The sequence below is a fragment of the Staurois parvus genome, unplaced genomic scaffold, assembly GCF_062004578.1.
Source record: "Staurois parvus isolate SC_StPar_1 unplaced genomic scaffold, SC_StPar_1.0 ptg000013l, whole genome shotgun sequence".
NCBI classification, from domain to species: Eukaryota; Metazoa; Chordata; class Amphibia; order Anura; family Ranidae; genus Staurois; species Staurois parvus.
Genome location: NW_028317809.1, coordinates 11,862,828 through 11,883,025, shown reverse-complemented (window position 1 = coordinate 11,883,025; position 20,198 = coordinate 11,862,828). Strand labels below are relative to the sequence as shown.

At 41.2% G+C, this 20,198-nt stretch overlaps 1 protein-coding gene across 1 annotated transcript in view; it reads right to left on the bottom strand.

The window, feature by feature from the left end:
* Positions 1 to 20,198, bottom strand: part of TMPRSS9 (transmembrane serine protease 9) — a 102,530-nt gene that overhangs the window by 1,625 nt on the left and 80,707 nt on the right. Inside the window, exons 15-18 of the mRNA XM_089675681.1 lie at positions 14,678 to 14,791; positions 8,847 to 9,018; positions 4,594 to 4,859; positions 4,357 to 4,493 (exon numbers count right to left, since the gene is read on the bottom strand). Coding sequence (XP_089531807.1) covers positions 4,357 to 4,493; positions 4,594 to 4,859; positions 8,847 to 9,018; positions 14,678 to 14,791 — 689 coding nt within the window. The remainder of the gene's footprint in view (positions 1 to 4,356; positions 4,494 to 4,593; positions 4,860 to 8,846; positions 9,019 to 14,677; positions 14,792 to 20,198) is intronic.

The window sequence follows — 20,198 nt, the reverse complement described above, 5'->3', positions numbered from 1 at the left end:
GCTACATATATTGTGTGTCTTCTGCATTAAAGTTACTTACCTGCCTGTCCGGCCCTGCACAGTGAGCTGCTCATGCACAGTTCATTGTACAAATTTGGCAATGGCAAGCTGACTGAATTCCTGCGCATGCACCCCGGTAACATCATCTTGGCCCAGCCAAGGAAAGCAGTCAGCGGTCAATACCTGGAAGCCCGCAGCCCGAATATGTGGGGAGCACTGAGCCCTCTATTAACACATAGTTTGAAGGTCTAGGATTTTATTTGCTATTCTTTATTTGCTATTTTTTTTTTTTTTACCCTATTGCCAATCCTCAATAACCCAATCCCTCTCCCCCCATCCGCTCTTGGCTTGACCCACACCAAGTCTTTTGCTGGGTAACATGCTTATGGGTTTACCCACATCCATCATTTCTTCACCTCTTGCAATTTTCTCACCTGGGCCTCCTCTTCAAGTACATCATGCTGTGCCTATTTCTGAACTTTTTCACAATTTACAACTGAGGTATACGATACTGGCCTTGGTGAGGCTGAGCTCTTTCCCGTACACTAAAATGGCTTTTGAACACAATTTCCTCCATGCTGCAGGGACGCCTAAATGTATTTCAATGTTATAACCCACACTAAATGCCATTGGCTCCCCTTCTTCTCTATTGCTTATTGAGAACAGGACATAGAGTCCCCCTGTGGATCTGGAGGATTGTGGCAAACCTTGGCTGAGTACAGCTAGATATTCCTTTTGTTTCTTCTATTATGGAAACCACCTAAGTTTCTCTTTCATTGGTATTGGGTTCCTGCCAGAATAGCCAGAGCCAACTCCATTTACATTGATAGATGATTTAGGGGATGCAGCCTAAGTGAGATATGTTAGGCAGCAAATTAATTTGTCTCTGAAGTCTGTGTTTAAAAGCAGAACAAAAATGGGCAATCATATGCATTTGAGCGACTTTGACAAGAACCAAATTGTAATGGCTAGATGATTGGGTTAGACTATTTCCAAAATTACAACTGTTGTGGGATGTTCCTAGCTTGCAGTGGTCAGGACCTACCAAAAGTAGTCCAAGGAAATAAAATCTATGAACCAGCAAGAGGGTCATGGGCAGCCAAAGCTCATTGTTGCACGTGGGGAGCAAAGCTTGTTGGCCGGTGTAGTCTGTTCCAACAAAAGAGTTACTGGAGCTCAAATTTCACAAAAAAAGGTAATGCTGGTTCCAATAGAAAAGTGTCAGAACACACAGTGTGTTGCAGTTTGTTGTGTATGGGGCCATGCTGACCTGTGTCCAGAGCCAAAAGCGCATACGATGGGCACATGGGCCTGGTCTGATGAATCATGTTTTTTTACATCATTTGTAAGTCCTGGTGCGTGTGCACTAGGATGCAATATGGGAGGAAGGCAAGCCAGTAGAGGCAGTGTGATGATTTGGGCAATATTGTGCTGGGAAACCTTGGGTCCGGTCATTCATGTGGCTGTTACCAGCACGTACCACCTACCTAAACATTGCTGCTGACCAAGTACACCCCTTCATAAAAACGGTATTCCATGGTGGCAGTGGCCTCCTTCAGCAGAATAATGCGCCCCACCATACTGCAAAAATGGTTCAAGAATGGTTTGAGGAACACAGCAATGAGTTTGAGGTGTTGACTTGGGCTCTAAATTCTCCAGATCTCAATCCAATCGAGCATCTGTGGGATCCGATCCATGGAGATCCCACCTCCCAAACGTACAGGACTTAAAGGATCTGCTACTGATGGCTTGGTGCCAGATACCACAGCATATCTTCAGAGGTCTAGTGCAATTCATGCCTCAATGGGCCAGGGCTGTTTTGGTGACAAATGAGGGAGCTACTCAATATTAGGTTGGTGCTCATAATGTTATGGTTGATTATTGTACCTTTTATGCTAGCCATCTGCAATTTCCTTTAGGTCTCTAGAATTAGCATCATTTTCTAGCAAGAAAGGTGTTTATTGATTCAAAAGTTACCCTCTTTCTCACATCAGTCCTTAAACTAAATCCAAAGCTAACACTTTTTTTCTTCATTTTGTATAGATTAAGGGAGGGTTATAACCCCTGTCAGTGTTTTGAGTCTCACTGGGGAGATTTCCCTTAACTTCCTGTTCCATAGCCACAATAGAAAGTTAGAGGAAATGCATCCAAACTGAAGGAAATCCTTGGTTGTCACCAGAACTCCATTGGAAGATTTCCTCTCTATTCCTGTTCTGGTGACAACTCAAAATTTGGGATTTTCTTTCACTGGGAGAAATAAAAAGGGTGAATCCCCAAACGCAGCAATAAAAACCCAACAGGCGCCTTAATCTCTCTCCACTCTACCCAAAAAAAAAATGTTGCCTTTAGATATGCCTAAAAAGATAAACATAATGTACATTTAAAATTCAGAAAACTGGATGACACTGCTCCAAAAGTTCTAACTGGTCATGCTACAAACTGTACACATATTTTATATTTAGCTATTATAGGTAAACAAATGTGTCTTTATATAGGCTTCATGGATTAGCTCACACAAACAGGCCTGGAAAAGGAAGCAACAGCATTCTAAGCAAATCAGGCTCTATTGCTTTGTGCCATGCTTTGTCTTTGATCATGTTTACAGCTGTGGAAATCTATGCAATGATTTCATTGGTGGACTGCTATCCTTTCATTGTCTATTCTACAGAGGTGGGGAAAAAACAACTAAGGAAAAAAGAACAACTGCGCCCATTTCCTATGATCCCTATTATCCCTATTTAGATGAGATACCATATTTCAGGGTGAAAGGTTGTTGAACTAGAACATACACTATGGGGTTGACTTACTAAAGGTAAATATACTGTGCACTGCAAATGCAGTTGCTTTATATCCGAGGGGAAGCTCTGAACTGAGGCAAAGCTTTTTTTTTTTTTGTTCCCCTCAGAGCTAGAGCAAGTGCACTTGCAGAGCACAGCCTATTTGCCTTTAGTAAATCAACCCCTATATTGCCAAAAGTATTGGGATGCCTGCCTTTACATGCACATGAACTTTATTGGCATCCGAGTCTTAGTCCGTAGGCTTCAATATTGAGTTGGCCCACCCTTTGGAGCTATAACAGCTTCAACTCTTCTGGGAAGGCTGTCCACAAGGTTTAGGAGTGTGTCTATGGGAATGTTTGACCATTCTTCCAGAAGTGCATTTGTGAGGTCACTGATGTCGGACGAGAAGGCCTGGCTCCATTCTAATTCATCCCAAAGGTGTTCTTTCGAGTTGAGGTCAGGACTCTGTGCAGGCCAGTCAAATTCCTCCACCCCAAACTCACTCATCCATGTCTTTATGGACCTTTCTTTGTGCAGTGGTGTGCAGTCATGTTGGAACAGGAAGGGGCCATCTGCAAACTGTTCCCACAAAGTTGGAAGCATGGAATTGTCCAAAATGTCTTGGTATGCTGACGCCTTAAGAGTTTCCTTCACTGGAACTAAGGGGCCAAGCCCAACCCCTGAAAAACAACCCCACACCATCATCCCCCCTCCACCAAACTTTACACTTGACACAATGCAGTCAGGTAAGTACCGTTCTCTTGGCAACCGCCAAACCCAGACACGTCCATGGGATTGCCAGACAGAGAAGCGTGATTTGTCACTCCAGAGAACATGTCTCCACTGCTCTAGAGTCCAGTGGCGGTGTGCTTTACGCCACTGCATCCGACGCTTTGCATTGCACTTGTTATTGTAAGATTTAGATGCAGCTGCTCAGACATCGAAACTCATTTCATGAAGCTCTCTACGCACTATTTTGTTAATCTGAAGGCCACAGAAAGTTTGGAGGTCTGTAGCTATTGACTCTGCAGACAGTTGGCGACTTCTGCGCACTGTGCACTTCAGCATGCATTGACCGCTCCATCATATTACATGGCTGAGTTGCTGTTGTTCCCAGTTGCTTCCACTTTGTTATAATACCACTAACAGTTGACCGTGGAATATTTAGTAGCAAGGAAATTTCACGGATGGGCTTATTGCACAGGTGGCAACCTATCACGGTACCACGTTTGAATTCACTGAGCTCCTGAGAGTGACCCATTCTTTCACAAATGTTTGTAGAAGCAGTCTGCATGCCTAGGTGCTTGATTTTATACACCTGTGGCCATGGAGCTGAATGGAACACCTGAATCCAATGATTTGGAGGGGTGTCCCAATACTTCTGGCAATATAGTGTATATTAGTGGGTTTATAATTGAGACTCTGAGATTATGGCTTGAGTTCTGATTAATTGTCTAATTTTACCTAAAATGTAAAAAAAAAAAGTCAATGGATAAATAGTGCAATATGGGCAGTTTTGACAGATCATGGTCTACTAAATGCATATTAAAGGCAACAATATTTGAACAATACATACCGAGCAACTGTCAACTCCTCCTTGCATGAAGCCAGCGCAAAGCATTCTGGGACTGATCTGAATGGGGTAAAATTTTCTGCATGTCTGATCCCCAACTATGGTAACAGAGGCTTTCTGCAATTGTCTGGACATTGGACCTGGGATATATACAAGCCAAAGTTCACATATGGACATTAAGGTGGAACCCAGCCAGTATTTTACATGATTTATAGAGCACTGATTTTGCTGTGAGATTACCTCCTTCCTTAGTAGATCCCCAACCTGTGATAAAGCATTTGGTTCCTTCTGAAAAGCTGTGACTTGTATCTGGAAGGCAGATGGGCTTGATCAGATTAGTAAAGGAGAGTGGTGAAGGCAGCTCCAGTAAGGCCACATCATTATCCAGTGTGTAGACATTGTAGAAAGGATGCTTATGTATCCGGAAAATCTTTTCCACTCTTCCCTCCACTCCATTAAGAAAGGGGGTTCCCAAGTATGCTGCCCACAGTTTTGGATCACCATAGCTGAGAATAATGAAAAGCACAGTCATGGTGGAAATCATACAGGTTTATAGCAAGTGTGGAAGACCAGAACTGAAACATGAGAACCGCTCGCCATAAAATGCATTTGTTATCAGCAACTTTTATGGATTGTGTACCTAAATCTGTAAATTCCTAGAAGGCTTCGGTCATTGATGGTCAACTTACTTAATAAGTCCTCAAATTGCCCAGGGGCCACACGTTATATTCAGTGAATGCAATGCTACAGAATGCTATATGGAGAAGATGCAACAGGTGATGGTCTGAGACCACAAACATGCTATTAGTAGTTGTTGCAGACTGAGGACATGCTTCGCGAGACAGTTATAACCTTGAGGTAATAATTCAGATGTCCTGGAATATGCACTCCTTGTTGCCCTCAATGGACCGGGGTAGTCCAAAGTCACTAGCTAGAAAGAAAACAAACAGAGGGCGCACCGGCCTAGTGCATTATCATAAAAAATATTTATTAAAAAGGATAAAAAGTAAGTATCGTACTCACAATTGACATACAGGACAAAGGCACATCACACTAAACAGCGGTGTCCAATCCACACTGCATATAAGTCCAAAAATGGAACCCTAGACTTCCAACTGGCTTACGAGTTTCAAGGACTCAGCTTACTCGAAATGTGTTAGCCAGTTGGAAGTCCAGGGTTCCATTTTTGGACTTATATGCAGTGTGGATTGGACACTGCTGTTTAGTGTGATGTGCCTTTGTCCTGTATGTCAATTGTGAGTACGATACTAACTTTTTATCCTTTTAATGCACTAGGCCCGGTGCGCCCTCTGTTTATTTCCAGAATATATATATGAACTGAAAGTGACTGCTGATGACATCTTTATGGTTCACTTGTTGGATTCCCAGTGCATCCTGAGATATCTCATACCTGCAATACCTCCAAAACAAAGGAAAGCTAAAGCTGAATAAAAGTATCTCAAAAGCTGCAGATGCTGTAAGCGAGCTTTGCCATAGACTTCTATGGAGGTTTTGGAGATACTTTTGAAGCACCAAGAAAGCAATATTGGGTATAATTTTTGAAGCAAAGCAAATGCAAAGTGTAAACAGTACTGTAAGCTTTCCATTTAACTTCGTGACAGGTGCTTCGACTGGCATTTTAAAAAAAAAAGCACGTCCGATGCCAAATTTTGAATCAAGTGTAAATGAGCCCTAAAAGTCTTCTGGCTATATTGCACTTGTGGGTGCCAGCCTCTCCTGCTTGGTGGTTCTTAGCTCTCCTGCTCCTTTCAGGAGTCCGGTACAACAACAAGTGACATCAGGATGGTAAGCGAGAGGAGCTAGGGGTACATCCATTCCCCAATCTTATTTGTGCAGAGTAAACCCCCGTAAACGCTCATCTCTGACTGTTTCTGGTTCCACAGCTGTCAAAATCCCGGCTAGGATTTTAACGTGTGTGATAAATAAAAATAATTGTTCCAGAGGGGAAGAGGACTAATGGGAAATTTTGGACTTGCCTCTGTTTATGACAGGTTTACTTTAAGATGGTTGCCAGAAAGCTCAATTAATTGACAAAATACAGTCAAAATGAAGTAATTTGTTGTATCATGATCTTCATGTTCCATCTATATACAGCATCTATTCCATAGAATACAATCATTCACATAGACATCTTTCTGCCTAAGAAAGAGCAGCCAATGGAAATGAGAGGAGTAAATTGTGTGAAATCAACAATTTTATCTTCTGGAAAAATGGAGACTGAATTTTGCTTATTAACCACTTCTGCCCAGGCCAATTTTCAGCTTTCAATGCTGTCACACTCTGAATGACAATTGCGCGGTCATGCAACACTGTACCCAAACTAAATTTTTATCATTTTGTTCACACAACTAGAGCTTTCTTTTGGTGGTATTTAACAACCACTGGGGTTTTACTGTTTGCTAAATAAATGAAAAAAGACTGAAAATTTTGTTTTTCTTCATTTCTGTAATATAATTTAGCAAATAAATAATTGTTCTTCATAAATTTAGGCCAAAATGTATACTGCTACATTTCTTTGGTGAAAATAACCCAAATCAGTGTATATTATTTAGCCTGTAGGAAATTTATAGAGTCCACAAACTATGGAAATCAATCAATCCTGATGTACTGATGGCCTATCTCATTTTGTGATGCCCACAAATGCCAGGGCAGTACAGGTATCCCACAAATTACCCTTTTTTGGAAAGTAGACAGACTGAGGCATGGCAAGTTTTTTGAAGTTGTAATTGTTTTGTCATAAATTTTTGGAAAATGAAGAGATTTTTTTAAAAATGTGACCAGTGAGTACAAAAAAAATCAATTTTTTTTACAATTTTTTTTCTACCACACTGTGACCAGAATAATATAATGTTATCATAGTAACATTGCACTACTCTGGGGAAGTGATCAGTATTTTTTTTTTTTTTACACATGATTGCTTATAGCAATGAATTTCATTGCTATAAGCAAGCACTAAACTAAATTAAACCGATTCATTCAATTTGTTTTGTTGTAATTAGCTGTGATTGGGCACAGATAATCACATGACACAGATGGGCTGTGATTGGCCCAGTCTGTACCATGTGATCACTGTGACCAATCAAAGCTAGCAACACAAATTGTATACAATGGATGGCATGAAAGGAAGCCATCCATTGTTTACAATAGTCATGTGAGCTGCTGTCATTGGTCACAGCGGTCACATGGTACCACAAATGAGCCGGTACGCAGACTAGTAATTGGCTGAGTCCGATGGACACAGCTGGAGACAGATCTCGCCACAGTTGAGACAGATCGGCCCTGCAGATGCGTGCGCGAGGCAGCGATCCAGGAGGTAATCATATCACGTCCACCCAGAGTGACTAAAATCCTGCCCGGTTGTAATTTTACAGTAGGCCAGGCGGGAACTGGTTAAGCTTTTCTTTTTTTTTTTTTTCTTTAGAGGATGTTTTTAAGAGGGAAATTAATTTAAGGTAATTTAGTTTACAGATTTTCAGTTTTTTTCTATATCTGTTTTTTTCCATTTTCTGTGCATTGTAATTTGAGTACTGTCACTTTAATGTTTTATCATACATTCTTTGAAATATGAAGACTAAGGCTGGCCATACATTATACAATTTTCTTGTTAAATTTTAGATTTACCAAATTCATATAATATGAGGTCAAACCTAAACACTTTCAATGTATATACAATCAGAGAAGCCCTTGCACTATAGTAGTTGAAGGAAATCTAAAGGAAATTGAACAAGAAAATTATATAATGCATGGCCTGCTTAAAGTGGAGTTCCACTCACTCTGTAAAAAAATAAAAGTCAGCAGCTGCAAAAACTGTAGCTGCTGACTTTTAAAAAACAGCCACTTACCTGTCCAACGATCCCCCCGCCGCAGCCCATTTCACTGGGCGTCCTGTATTCCAGGTGACGGCATCTTCAGTGTGGGCACCCGGCTGTGACAGCTTGCGGCTTCACAGCCGGGTGCCCACTGCGCATGCGTGAGGAGCTCTGCGCTTCCTGAATGGTCCCGTCGTCTTCTGGGACCTGTCACGTGTCCCACAAGACTTCAGGGAGAGAGGGTATAGGAGGACAACTTCTGTTTCGGATCACCTAGGCGATCACAGCGGAAGTGGGAGCGGGTACCTGTCAAATTCAGGTACCCAGTACCCCCCCCCACTCCCCAAAGTTGCCAATCCTTAATGGGGAGCGGATGGGGAGTGGGGAACCAATCTTTAAAGTGGAACGTCCCCTTTTGGGTGGAACTCCGCTTTAAGGTTAGTCAAAACCAGCTTCAGTAAAATTTAGGAGCCATTTGAAGCCCATAGCACTCATAAAAAACACATTAACTTGGCCCTCCCCATTGACTCTAATGCAGTTATGAAGTGTACTAAAGTAGCAGCATTTTGCTGAAATCTGATTTTTATAGAAATGATAAGGAAATGACATTTAGTGACATTCTAGTAACCAGTACAGAATAAATATAGCCCTGCAAATAGCTACATGTCAAAACAGTGAGCGGCAGACAGCAGCCAACGGTCCGCGATCAGCACAGCTCCACATTTGTGCTCCTTTCTTCGCAGCCAGAGACTAACTTGCCACGGCCACTCTCCTCTCAGGGAACCGCTTCCCCCGACTATCTTGTTAAAGGGTAATACTGGAGCTGCACCACAATCTGTTACAAAGGAGAAAGAAACAAAAATGGCAGAGAAAACAACTTTATTAATGAACAGGACTTTTGTGGTTTATTATTTATATGTACCTATACAAAACATTTTGCTTGTTGCAGAAAATAAACTATATATTTAAATTTTATTTGCAAAAGCAACCTAAGTTTAGATAGGGCATTTTTTATTATTGCAAGGTAATTTATAGGATGAAAATACAATATTTGAGAAGGCTTACAATCTTGTACATCATTACTGGTTAAAACGGGGGGGGGGCACAATTGACATCCTAACGTTTTGATTTTTTTGTGCATTGATCAAGTAGTTTCATGCTGGTATTTGTTGGCCTGTGTGCATGGCCTATAGTAGAGTAAATCTTCAACATTCCTGCTTCAGAAGTTTCTGTTTGTGTTAAAAAATGAGGCATGCCGCATGGCTCTGGCCAGTATAATGCATAATGGAGAAGATTTTTATATAGCCATGTGGACACTGATGTAAAGGACCCAGGTCTCATCCAGCCCAGAGGAAGGATTGTTTTTCCCTATGACCAGACCTTATTATACAATCCATAAGAGGGACCTCTGATTGACATCACTTAAACGCCCATAAAATCAGAGGGAGAGTATCGTAGACCAGACCAGGTTCCATTGAGGGGAGATCTCCAGGCTGACGTTTATAACCAACGCGCATTAAAATTGCGCTTCTGGTGAGTTTGCAATCCCACTAATCTGTCGCACACCACCGGATGATAACCACTTCTCACCTTATCATATATTTCTGATTCTCAGAATATTTACACACAGCCTGCTGGGATTTCACTTTGAATAGCACCTTCACGCCATAGAGCTAATCAATGGGACTTATATGTGCTTTTTAATGGTCTCTGGTTGTTAATAATGATGTTATAGATATTTATCAGACACTTATCAGTTATATCACATGCGCTGCACTTTTCCTTGTTTTATTTGATTTTATTGAGAGGACTTGTAGTTCCTTTTTCTGGTGCAATTAGCTGCTGTTTTCGTTAGCGCTCGCTGATTTTCTATGTATATAATGCATGACCTGTTTGTAGTCTGAGAACTAGCACTTCCTGAAGAAACTACATATCCCACGACCCCTGGTTTTCTCAGTCTAGTGCTCTGCATGCGAGAACTAATTAGATCTGACACAGACACAAACAGGCAGAGCATTCACAGACACACAGAGAACTCACTGGTGCAGCTGAAAAAAGGTTTCTTTGTTACATTAGCACTCCCACAATTAGGATGCCACACGGAGTGAATGGGCATCCCTTTGGCGATTAGGGACAGGTTAGCTGTAGCAAATGAATGATAAGGATTGGTATAGTCGGCACTCGTCTTCTCGAATAATAAACTTTATTGAGCTAATAAAATGTGCATATAAAATGGCTTACGCATTTCAGCATTAAGCCTTAAAGGTGTAATAAAACCTTTTAAACTAAAAGTATTATCCAATACATGGTACTAATAATATTCTGAATGGTAGTATTCAATGCCCTTTATAGCTATATATCCCTTCTGATCATTATTTTTATTGCACACCTTAGGGTTAACTTTTAATAAGATTGTATTGAATTTTGAAATAGTAGGTGCCCTGAAGTGTACCTTTACGACATACAGGTGAAACTCGAAAAATTAGAATATCGTGCAAAAGTTCATTTATTTCAGTAATGCAACTTAAAAGGTGAAACCAATATATGAGATAGACTCATTACATGCAAAGCAAGATAGTTCAAGCTGTGATTTGTCATAATTGTGATGATTATGGCTTACAGCTCATGAAAACCCCAAATCCACAATTTCAGAAAATTAGAATATTGTAAAAAGGTGCAATATTCTCGGCTCAAAGTGTCCCACTCTAATCAGCTAATAAAGCCATAACACCTGCAAAGGGTTCCTGAGCCTTTAAATGGTCTCTCAGTCTGGTTCAGTAGGAATCACAATCATAGGAAAGACTGCTGACCTGACAGTTGTGCAGAAAACCATCATTGACACTCTCCATAAGGAGGGAAAGCCTCAAAAGGTAATTGCAAAAGAAGTTGGATGTTCCCAAAGTGCTGTATCAAAGCACATTAATAGAAAGTTATGTGGAAGGGAAAAGTGTGGAAGAAAAAGGTGCACAAGCAGCAGGGATGATCGCAGCCTGGAGAGGATTGTCGTGAAAGTCCCCAACACTTTTGAATGGCCTTTTCCTAAGGAGTGGACTGAGGCTAGAGTCAGTGCATCAAGAGCCACCACACACAGATGGATCCTGGACATGGGCTTCAAATGTCGTATTCCTCTTGTCAAGCCGCTCCTGAACGACAAACAACGTCAGAAGCGTCTTACCTGGGCCAAAGAAAAACAGACCTGGTCTGTTGCTCAGTGGTCCAAAGTCCTCTTTTCCGATGAGAGCAACTTTTGCATCTCATGTGGAAACCAAGGACCCCGAGTATGGAGGAAGAATGGAGAGGCACACACTGCAAGATGCTTGAAGTCCAGTGTGAAGTTTCCACAGTCTGTGTTGATTTGGGGAGCCATGTCATCTGCTGGTGTTGGTCCACTGTGCTTCATTAAGTCCAGGGTCAACGCAGACATCTACCGGGAGATTTTGGAGCACTTCATGCTTCCTTCCGCAGACGACCTTTATGGGGATGCTGACTTAATTTTCCAGCAGGACTTGGCACCTACCCACACTGCCAAAAGCACCAAAACTTGGTTCAACGACTGTGGGATTACTGTGCTTGATTGGCCAGCAAACTCGCCTGACCTGAACCCCATAGAGAATCTATGGGGCATTGCCAAGAGAAAGATGAGAGACATGAGACCGAACAATGCAGAAGAGCTGAAGGACACTATTGAAGCATCCTGGTCTTCCATAACACCTCAGCAGTGCCACAGGCTGATAGCTTTCATGCCACGCCGCATTGAGGCAGTAATTGCTGCAAAAGGGGCCCAAACCAAGTACTGAGTATATATGCATGCTTATACTTTTCAGAGGTCCGATATTGTTCCATGTACAATCCTTGTTTTATTGATTGCATGTAATATTCTAATTTTCTGAGATTGTGGATTTGGGGTTTTCATGAGCTGTAAGCCATAATCATCACAATTATGACAAATCACGGCTTGAACTATCTTGCTTTGCATGTAATGAGTCTATCTCATATATTAGTTTCACCTTTTAAGTTGCATTACTGAAATAAATGAACTTTTGCACGATATTCTAATTTTTCGAGTTTCACCTGTACTTGCATTTTGCTTGTTCATAGCTGTAGCAAATCATGGACATAGGGAAAATGATCAGCCATGACAAACTACAGCCACAGCATGTGAGCCCATCGTTATGATGTAAGAAACAGCACAGGGAATATAACTACACTAATAAGTAGTTAAGCCTGGGGTCACACTTGTGCGGCTCTGTACATTGCATGTGATTTGCACAGGAACCACACCTCATTCCTTTGCAAATCACATGCAATTTGTGTGCGGTGCGATCGGAGCCATACATTTTGTATGGCTCAAATAGCACCACACTCGTACCAAAAAGGTGCAGGACCATTTTTTGGGTCTGCACTAGAATCGGATCACATGGGTATTCACACCTATGTGATCCAATTCTGCACATCGCACCGCGTTTTGTGGACTAATTTCGGGGTGTTATTAACATACACAACCGCATTGGTTCGCATGAACTGGGTATGATTCTGATGCGGTACAGAATTCGCAAAGAAATCGCTGCAAATTCCGCACCGCATCAATGTGAACCAGGGCTAAAACAACAAAAACATTTGAAAGTTTACAATGTCTATAGGCAAGGTTTGCCTAGTTTTCTACAGATGACTGTTGTACCTGATGGTTTGATCTTAGACAGGCAGCTATAGAGATGGTATGGTGTCACACATTCGTACATAGACGAGCAGTGCTCATTATCGTCTGCATAGGTCATGTAACAGGTACTACTGCATGTACAGTTGTGTTCAAAATAATAGCAGTCAGACATCACTAACCTGATCAATCATTGTTTTTGGTAGAAATGATATTTCTACATGGCAAATAATTTACTAGCAGGTGTAATAGAGTAATAGAAATCCAACAGACCCAACAGTCATGACATGCATGCTGCTGATTCTGTGTAATTGAATCACTAATTGAAAGGGGCATGTTCAAAATAATAGCAGTGTGGAGTTCTATTAGTGAGGTCATTCATTCTTTGAAAAACAGGTGGCAAATATTGCCCTTATTTAAGGAAGGAAGGCAGCAAATGTTGTACATGCTGGTTACAGTGCATTTCTCTCTGAAACTCTGAGGAAAATGGGTCGTTCCAGACATTGTTCAGAAGAACAGCGTACCTTGATTAAAAAGTTGATTGGAGAGGGGAAAACATATAAAGAAGTGCAGAAAATGATAGGCTGCTCAGCCAAAATGATCGCAAATGCTTTAAAATGGCAACCAAAACCTGAAAGACGTGGAAGAAAGCGAAAAACTACCATTCGAATGGATAGAAGAATAGCCAAAATGGCAAGGACTCAGCCAACAATCAGCTCCAGGAAGATCAAAGAAGGTCTAAAGTTACCTGTGAGTACTGTTACAATTAGAAGACGCCTATGTGAAGCCAAGCTATCTGCAAGAAGCCCCGCAAAGTCCCACTGTTGAAAAAAAGACGTGCTGAAGAGGTTACAATTTGCCAAAGAGCACATTGACTGGCCTAAAGAGAAATGGCGCAACATTTTGTGGACTGATGAAAGTAAGATTGTTCTTTTTGGGTCTAGTGGCTGGAGACAGTTTGCCAGACGACCCCCAAACACTGAATTCAAGCCACAGTACACTGTGAAGACAGTGAAGCATGGTTGCGCAAGCATCATGATATGGGGATGTTTCTCATACTACGGTGTTGGGCCTATTTATCGCATACCAGGGATCATGGATTAGTTTGAATACATCAGAATACTTGAAGAGGTCATGCTGCCTTATGCTGAAGAGGAAATGCCCCTTAAATGGGTGTTCCAACAAGACAACGACCCCAAACACACCAGTAAACGTGCAACATCTTGGTTCCTTTCCAACAAGATTGACATTATGGAGTGGCCAGCCCAATCCCTGGATCTTAATCCAATAGAAAACTTGTGGGGTGACATCAAAAATGCAGTTTCTGAGGCAAACCAAGAAATAGAGAAGAACTGTGGAATGTAGTCCAATCATCCTGGGCTGGAATACCTGTTCACAGGTGCCAGAAGTTGGTTGACTCCATGCAACACAGATGTACAGCAGTTCTCAGAAACAGTGCTTATACAACTAAATATTCATTAAGTGATTCAAAGGAAAGCAAAATCTTCAAACATTTTTCAGTTTATATAATGAATGTTTGAGTTTGTAAAGAAGAATACAAACACTGCTATTTTTTTGAACAGTCTAATATTCACTTTTCTTCAATTTTTTTAGAGGAACAACACAAATTTGATATATTTTTCTTCATGTTTTGATTTGGAATAGAATGTGTAGTGTTCCCAATGCATTTGTGTGTATGGAAATAAAAGCTATTAGAAGGATTTTGAGCTTTATTCACTTTTTTCAACACACTGCTATTATTTTGAACACAACTGTAATTGTTTGACCATCCTGTCATGTTTCCCTGTTGTAGGCAAATTCTCGCATTACATCTACTCACCACAATTCAGCTCATCTGAGCCATTCTGGCAGTCTGGGATTCCATCACACTCAGGGTTTGTCTTGCTGATGCAAAGTCTATTAGAACACTTATATGTAGAAGCAGTACATGGCACTGAAATAAAGACAGAAAGCTTACTTAAAACATTGATAAGTATGGCATGAAGTAAAACACAGCTCAATTCTACTGTCTAAAGAAGTTTCCGTATTGAGATTTAAGACATACAAAATGAGCAGGACTTTCTTTGAAATGTTTATTTTCAATTTATCTTAGTTTCATAAAAGTTTTATTGATGAATTTCCACTAAAAACTAAATACACACCAAATAAAAGAGACAAAATGATTCAAATGACATATATTACACTGTAGAAACTGTGGGCTAACAGTAGACAGCTTCAAGTAATCAGCCCATTAAAATTGAGTCCAGAAATAAACCATAAGGAGCTGATTGGCCCTGTGCTGATCACATGCACTCTCCCAAGAAAAAAACCTCTAAAAATACACACTAAACTGAGCATGTGCAGCTTGCCCCAAGGCTGTGTTCTAAAGGAGATGAGTCAGGGACAGTGGAAGAAGGGGAGGATCAGAGAAGACAGGGTCAAACATCCTTTTTGCACAATGCAGAGGATTAACCCCTTAGGTTCCACAGTGAGTATAACAAGCATGCTTTACTGCATATACAGACTGATTTTACTGTTGTGGGTTTAGTAACACTTTAAGCACCAGGTTTCATTTGAATAGCAAAGTTATTCCAGGCTACATTGATAGCTATTTTGTATAACAAAGAAAAAGGGAACATCCTGTTTCCCTTCAAAAGTATTAGACAATTCATGTACACATTCATGTCTACAGTCTATTGTAACATCCATCACCACATTCCTGCTTGTTGTTCCAGTCCCCCTTGCTGTGATACCTTCTTGTACAGCTACTGCCCTGCTCTGGCCATTTTTCCCCAGGTGATTGTTCTCCTCCTCAATGTTCTCCCTCTCCCGCTCTTTTCTCATTCTCCAGTCCATCCTTTATGACCCCTTCTGTCTTCATTTCACCATTCACTTTTTCATTGTTCTACACTTATGTACCTGGTTTTTTCCTTCTCTTCTACACAGAGTTCTCAGTGTCTGCATTGCTTCCCTTAAAGCGATACTAAAAGTTGTCTTTTTTTTTTGTAAAATAACAAGCATGTCTATACTCACCTGCTCTGTGTAGTGGTTTTGGTGGTTCTCGGGTTCCCTGCAGGCTCTCCTGGCTCCTCCTGTATGTTAGGTGCCCCCACCGCAAGCAGCTTGCTATGGGGGCACCCGCTACTCCGTGTGTCCATTCACACACAGAGCCTTGGCTTGGCCTCACCTCCTCTCTCTTGGTTGACTGGTTGTGATTGACAGCAGCAAGAGCCAATGGCTCCTGCTTGCTGTCTCAGCGAATGAGGAGGCAGAGATCCGAGACAACCGAGGCTGTCGTGCACATCGCTGGATCTCAATGAGGCTCAGGTAAGTATTGATGGGGCTGGGGGCACTGCTGCACACAGAAGGTTTTTACCTTCATGCATAGAGTACATGAAGGTAAAAAACCTTCAGACTTCACAACCACTTTAACCACTTCAATACTGGGCACTTATACCCCCTTCCTGCCCAGGCCGATTTTCAGCTTTCAGCGCTGTTGCTCTTTGAATGACAATTGCACGGTCATGCAATACTGTACCCATATGAAATTTTTATCATTTTTTCACACAAATAGAGCTTTCTTGTGGTGGCATTTAATCACCACTGAGTTTTTTATTTTTTGCTAAATAAAACAAAAAACACCTGAGCACATAACTTTCTGTTATAAAATTTTTCAAATAAATAATATTTCTTCATAAATTTAGGTCAAAATGTATTCTGCTACATTTCTTTGGTGAAAATAATAATAATAATTGAATTTGTATTTTTTTTTCATATATATATATTATTTTGTCTTTTTTTATACTATTTTATTTTTCAGCACACTGTGACCAAAGCAATACAATGTTACCATAGTAACATTGAACTACTCTGGGAAAGTGATCAGGATTTTTTTTTAACACATTATGATTGCTAATACCAGGGCTTGAAAAAGCTGCTCGCCAAATGTGAGGAGAAATTCTCTAGCGGGGAACACAGATGATGGAGCAGCTGCGCTCCAAGCCTCATTGTGAAGCCGAATTCCGGTTTCCAACTTCCAGGTTCCGGCTTCTTCGGCACCGCCGCTGAGGGGACAGGTGTAGGAGAGGTCCGCTCTCCTCAGCTTAGAGGAGACACCCTCTCCACCGCCGCGGGGGATTCAAGGAGTAAGTACTGTATACATGTCATATCACTATAATGGAGTACAGGGGAGCTGGGATATACATTACTGTATACATGTCATATCACTATAATGGAGTACAGGGGAGCTGGGATATACATTACTGTATACATGTCATATCACTATAATGGAGTACAGGGGAGCTGGGATATACATTACTGTATACATGTCACATCACTATAATGGAGTACAGGGGAGCTGGGATATACATTACTGTATACATGTCACATCACTATAATGGAGTACAGGGGAGCTGGGATATACATTACTGTATACATGTCACATCACTATAATGGAGTACAGGGGAGCTGGGATATACATTACTGTATACATGTCATCACTATAATGGAGTACAGGGGAGCTGGGATATACATTACTGTATACATGTCATATCACTATAATGGAGTACAGGGGAGCTGGGATATACATTACTGTGTACATGTCATATCACTATAATGGAGTACAGGGGAGCTGGGGTATACATTACTGTATACATGTCATATCACTATAATGGAGTACAGGGGAGCTGGGATATACATTACTGTATACATGTCATATCACTATAATGGAGTACAGGGGAGCTGGGATATACATACTGTGTACATGTCATATCACTATAATGGAGTACAGGGGAGCTGGGATATACATTACTGTATACATGTCCTATCACTATAATGGAGTACAGGGGAGCTGGGATATACATACTGTGTACATGTCATATCACTATAATGGAGTACAGGGGAGCTGGGATATACATACTGTATACATGTCATATCACTATAATGGAGTACAGGGGAGCTGGGATATACATTACTGTATACAGTTTTATATTTTGGACTCTTTATTCTAAAGAAAAATGTAATTTCATAAGCATTAAGGTGGTGTGGTTGGGGGCAGGGCTGGGGGTGGGCCGGGGGTGGGGTTGGAGGCGGACATGTGCAAGGTTGGTTGCGGCAACTGGTGGAGAGTAAGGTTTGTGCCTGGTTAGTAGGTCTAGACTAGAAATTTTAAGCCCTGCTAATACCAATATATTTCATTAATATTTGCAATCTGTTACTGAATGAAACTGATTCATTCAGTCTTTTGTTGTGATTAGCTGTGATTGGGCAAAGCTGATCACATGATACAGATGGGCTGTGATTGGCCCTGTCTGTATCATGTGACTGCCTTGACCAGTCACACCTAACAACTTAATTGTATAAAATGAATGCCCTGACATGAAGCCATCCATTGTATACAATTGACATGTGATCTGCTGTGATTGGTCACATGACACTTGCAATGGGCCGGTGTAGTTATATGTCATTGGCTGTGTCTCATGGACACAGCCGTTGACAGATCGCGCCACTGCTGCGTGAGCATCATATGACGCCCAGTCACAACGACAAATGTCCCTGCCGTCAATCTGCTATAGGCCCGGTGGGAAGGTGTTAAGCTAGCCATACACATATACATTTTTTTCTTTCACCAGATAGAGGAATCTCCATCTGCTTTATACAATATTTTACATGTAAACCTTACTATGCGATAAAAAAAAATTTCCGTTTCACTATGACAGGCCAAATTCTATTAGTTGGTGGCATTGTTGCAGCAGTAGACCCAACATCCTACAATTTAAAAATTGAAGGCGTTAAGCAGAAAATTGAAGTGAAAAATCCTCCTGTGCTGCCAATGACCCTACAAATGACAGAGTAGCCGCAAGCACCTAACTACAATCCCAGTTACATATATACATTTTTATAGGCAGAAAATCACTCCTTCAATTGTTCAGTTATAGCACTTAATGCCAAAGGGGACGCTGAGGATGTACCTAGGTTTCCCTTGCTAGTTCAGAGGTTGCAAGTCACAAGCACAGTTCCATACACATTGTCTTTTTGGAATTTATTGCTTGACAGGAATAGGAACGTGAACTAGAGAGGGGTTTAAGGGTCACAGGATATTCTAAAATGCTAATAGCTATCAATAGGAACACAATCTTCACACTTAATCCTCATATCTGCAGTCACACATGAAAGTTCCAAATCAGGTCTTACAGTATCCTAGGAGCTGTACACCACTCAGCTTCCAGATCCTTCTGACAGTGCCCCCAGCACTAATCCTTTACCAAGTTCTCCCCAGGCCCTCAGCACTGATCCTTTACCAAGTCCTCCCCAGGCCCTCAGCACTGATCCTTTACCAAGTCCTCCCCAGGCCCTTAGCACTGATCCTTTACCAAGTCCTCCCCAGGCCCTTAGCACTGATCCTTTACCAAGTCCTCCCCAGGCTCTTAGCACTGATCCTTTACCAAGTCCTCCCCAGGCCCTCAGCACTGATCCTTTACCAAGTCCTCCCCAGGCCCTCAGCACTGATCCTTTACCAAGTCCTCCCCAGACCCTCAGCACTGATCCTTTACCAAGTACTCCCCAGGCCCTCAGCACTGATCCTTTACCAAGTCCTCCCCAGGCCCTCAGCCCAGCTTCTGTTGAGGCCCAGACTATAGCAAAAATCCTTTTCTGCAGTCTTCTCCAGGCACTCAGCCTAACTCCTGCTGAAGCCTGTACTGCAATTCTTGGCTAAGTAAAGCTGCCTCCAGGGGTAGTAGCCCCAGAAGTACTGGAACCCTCCCAGCAGAGGAGAGAACACTCTGGAAAAGCCAAACATTTATCATCTCCCTAGCCACCTAACCTCCTTCCAGGGATCTTAAATATTCATGCTGGTCATTTGACTCTCCCTGCCCTATATTTCGTAAGCTTCTTCCAGAAGAAGGTGGGAGAAATCAAACACCCAGCCTGGAAATGCTGACCAGGAAAAAACAATCAATTGCTGGTCCACTGACTGCAGTGAAGCCAAAAACTAAATTTAGCCTAGCAGCCTAAAGGAGGGTGCGAAACAACCCATATGAAAGAAAAATATGTTTGAAATATACTTTAAAAATATTCTTCCCAAATATATTGACATATATGAAACATATTTTTAAACATACATTTCAAATATACTGTATGTCTTTAAAAATACAAAATAAAAAAAATCTACATTTTTGGAATGCATTTACAAATGTATGTAAAAATATATGTTAAAATTACTTTCTTATATGTTAAAAACATCTGAATAATATATTTAAAAAAAAAAAAAATATATATATATATATATATATATATATATATTGAAAATGGCCAAAATTGTAGTATTTCAAATATACTGTATGTCAATATATTTGGGAAGA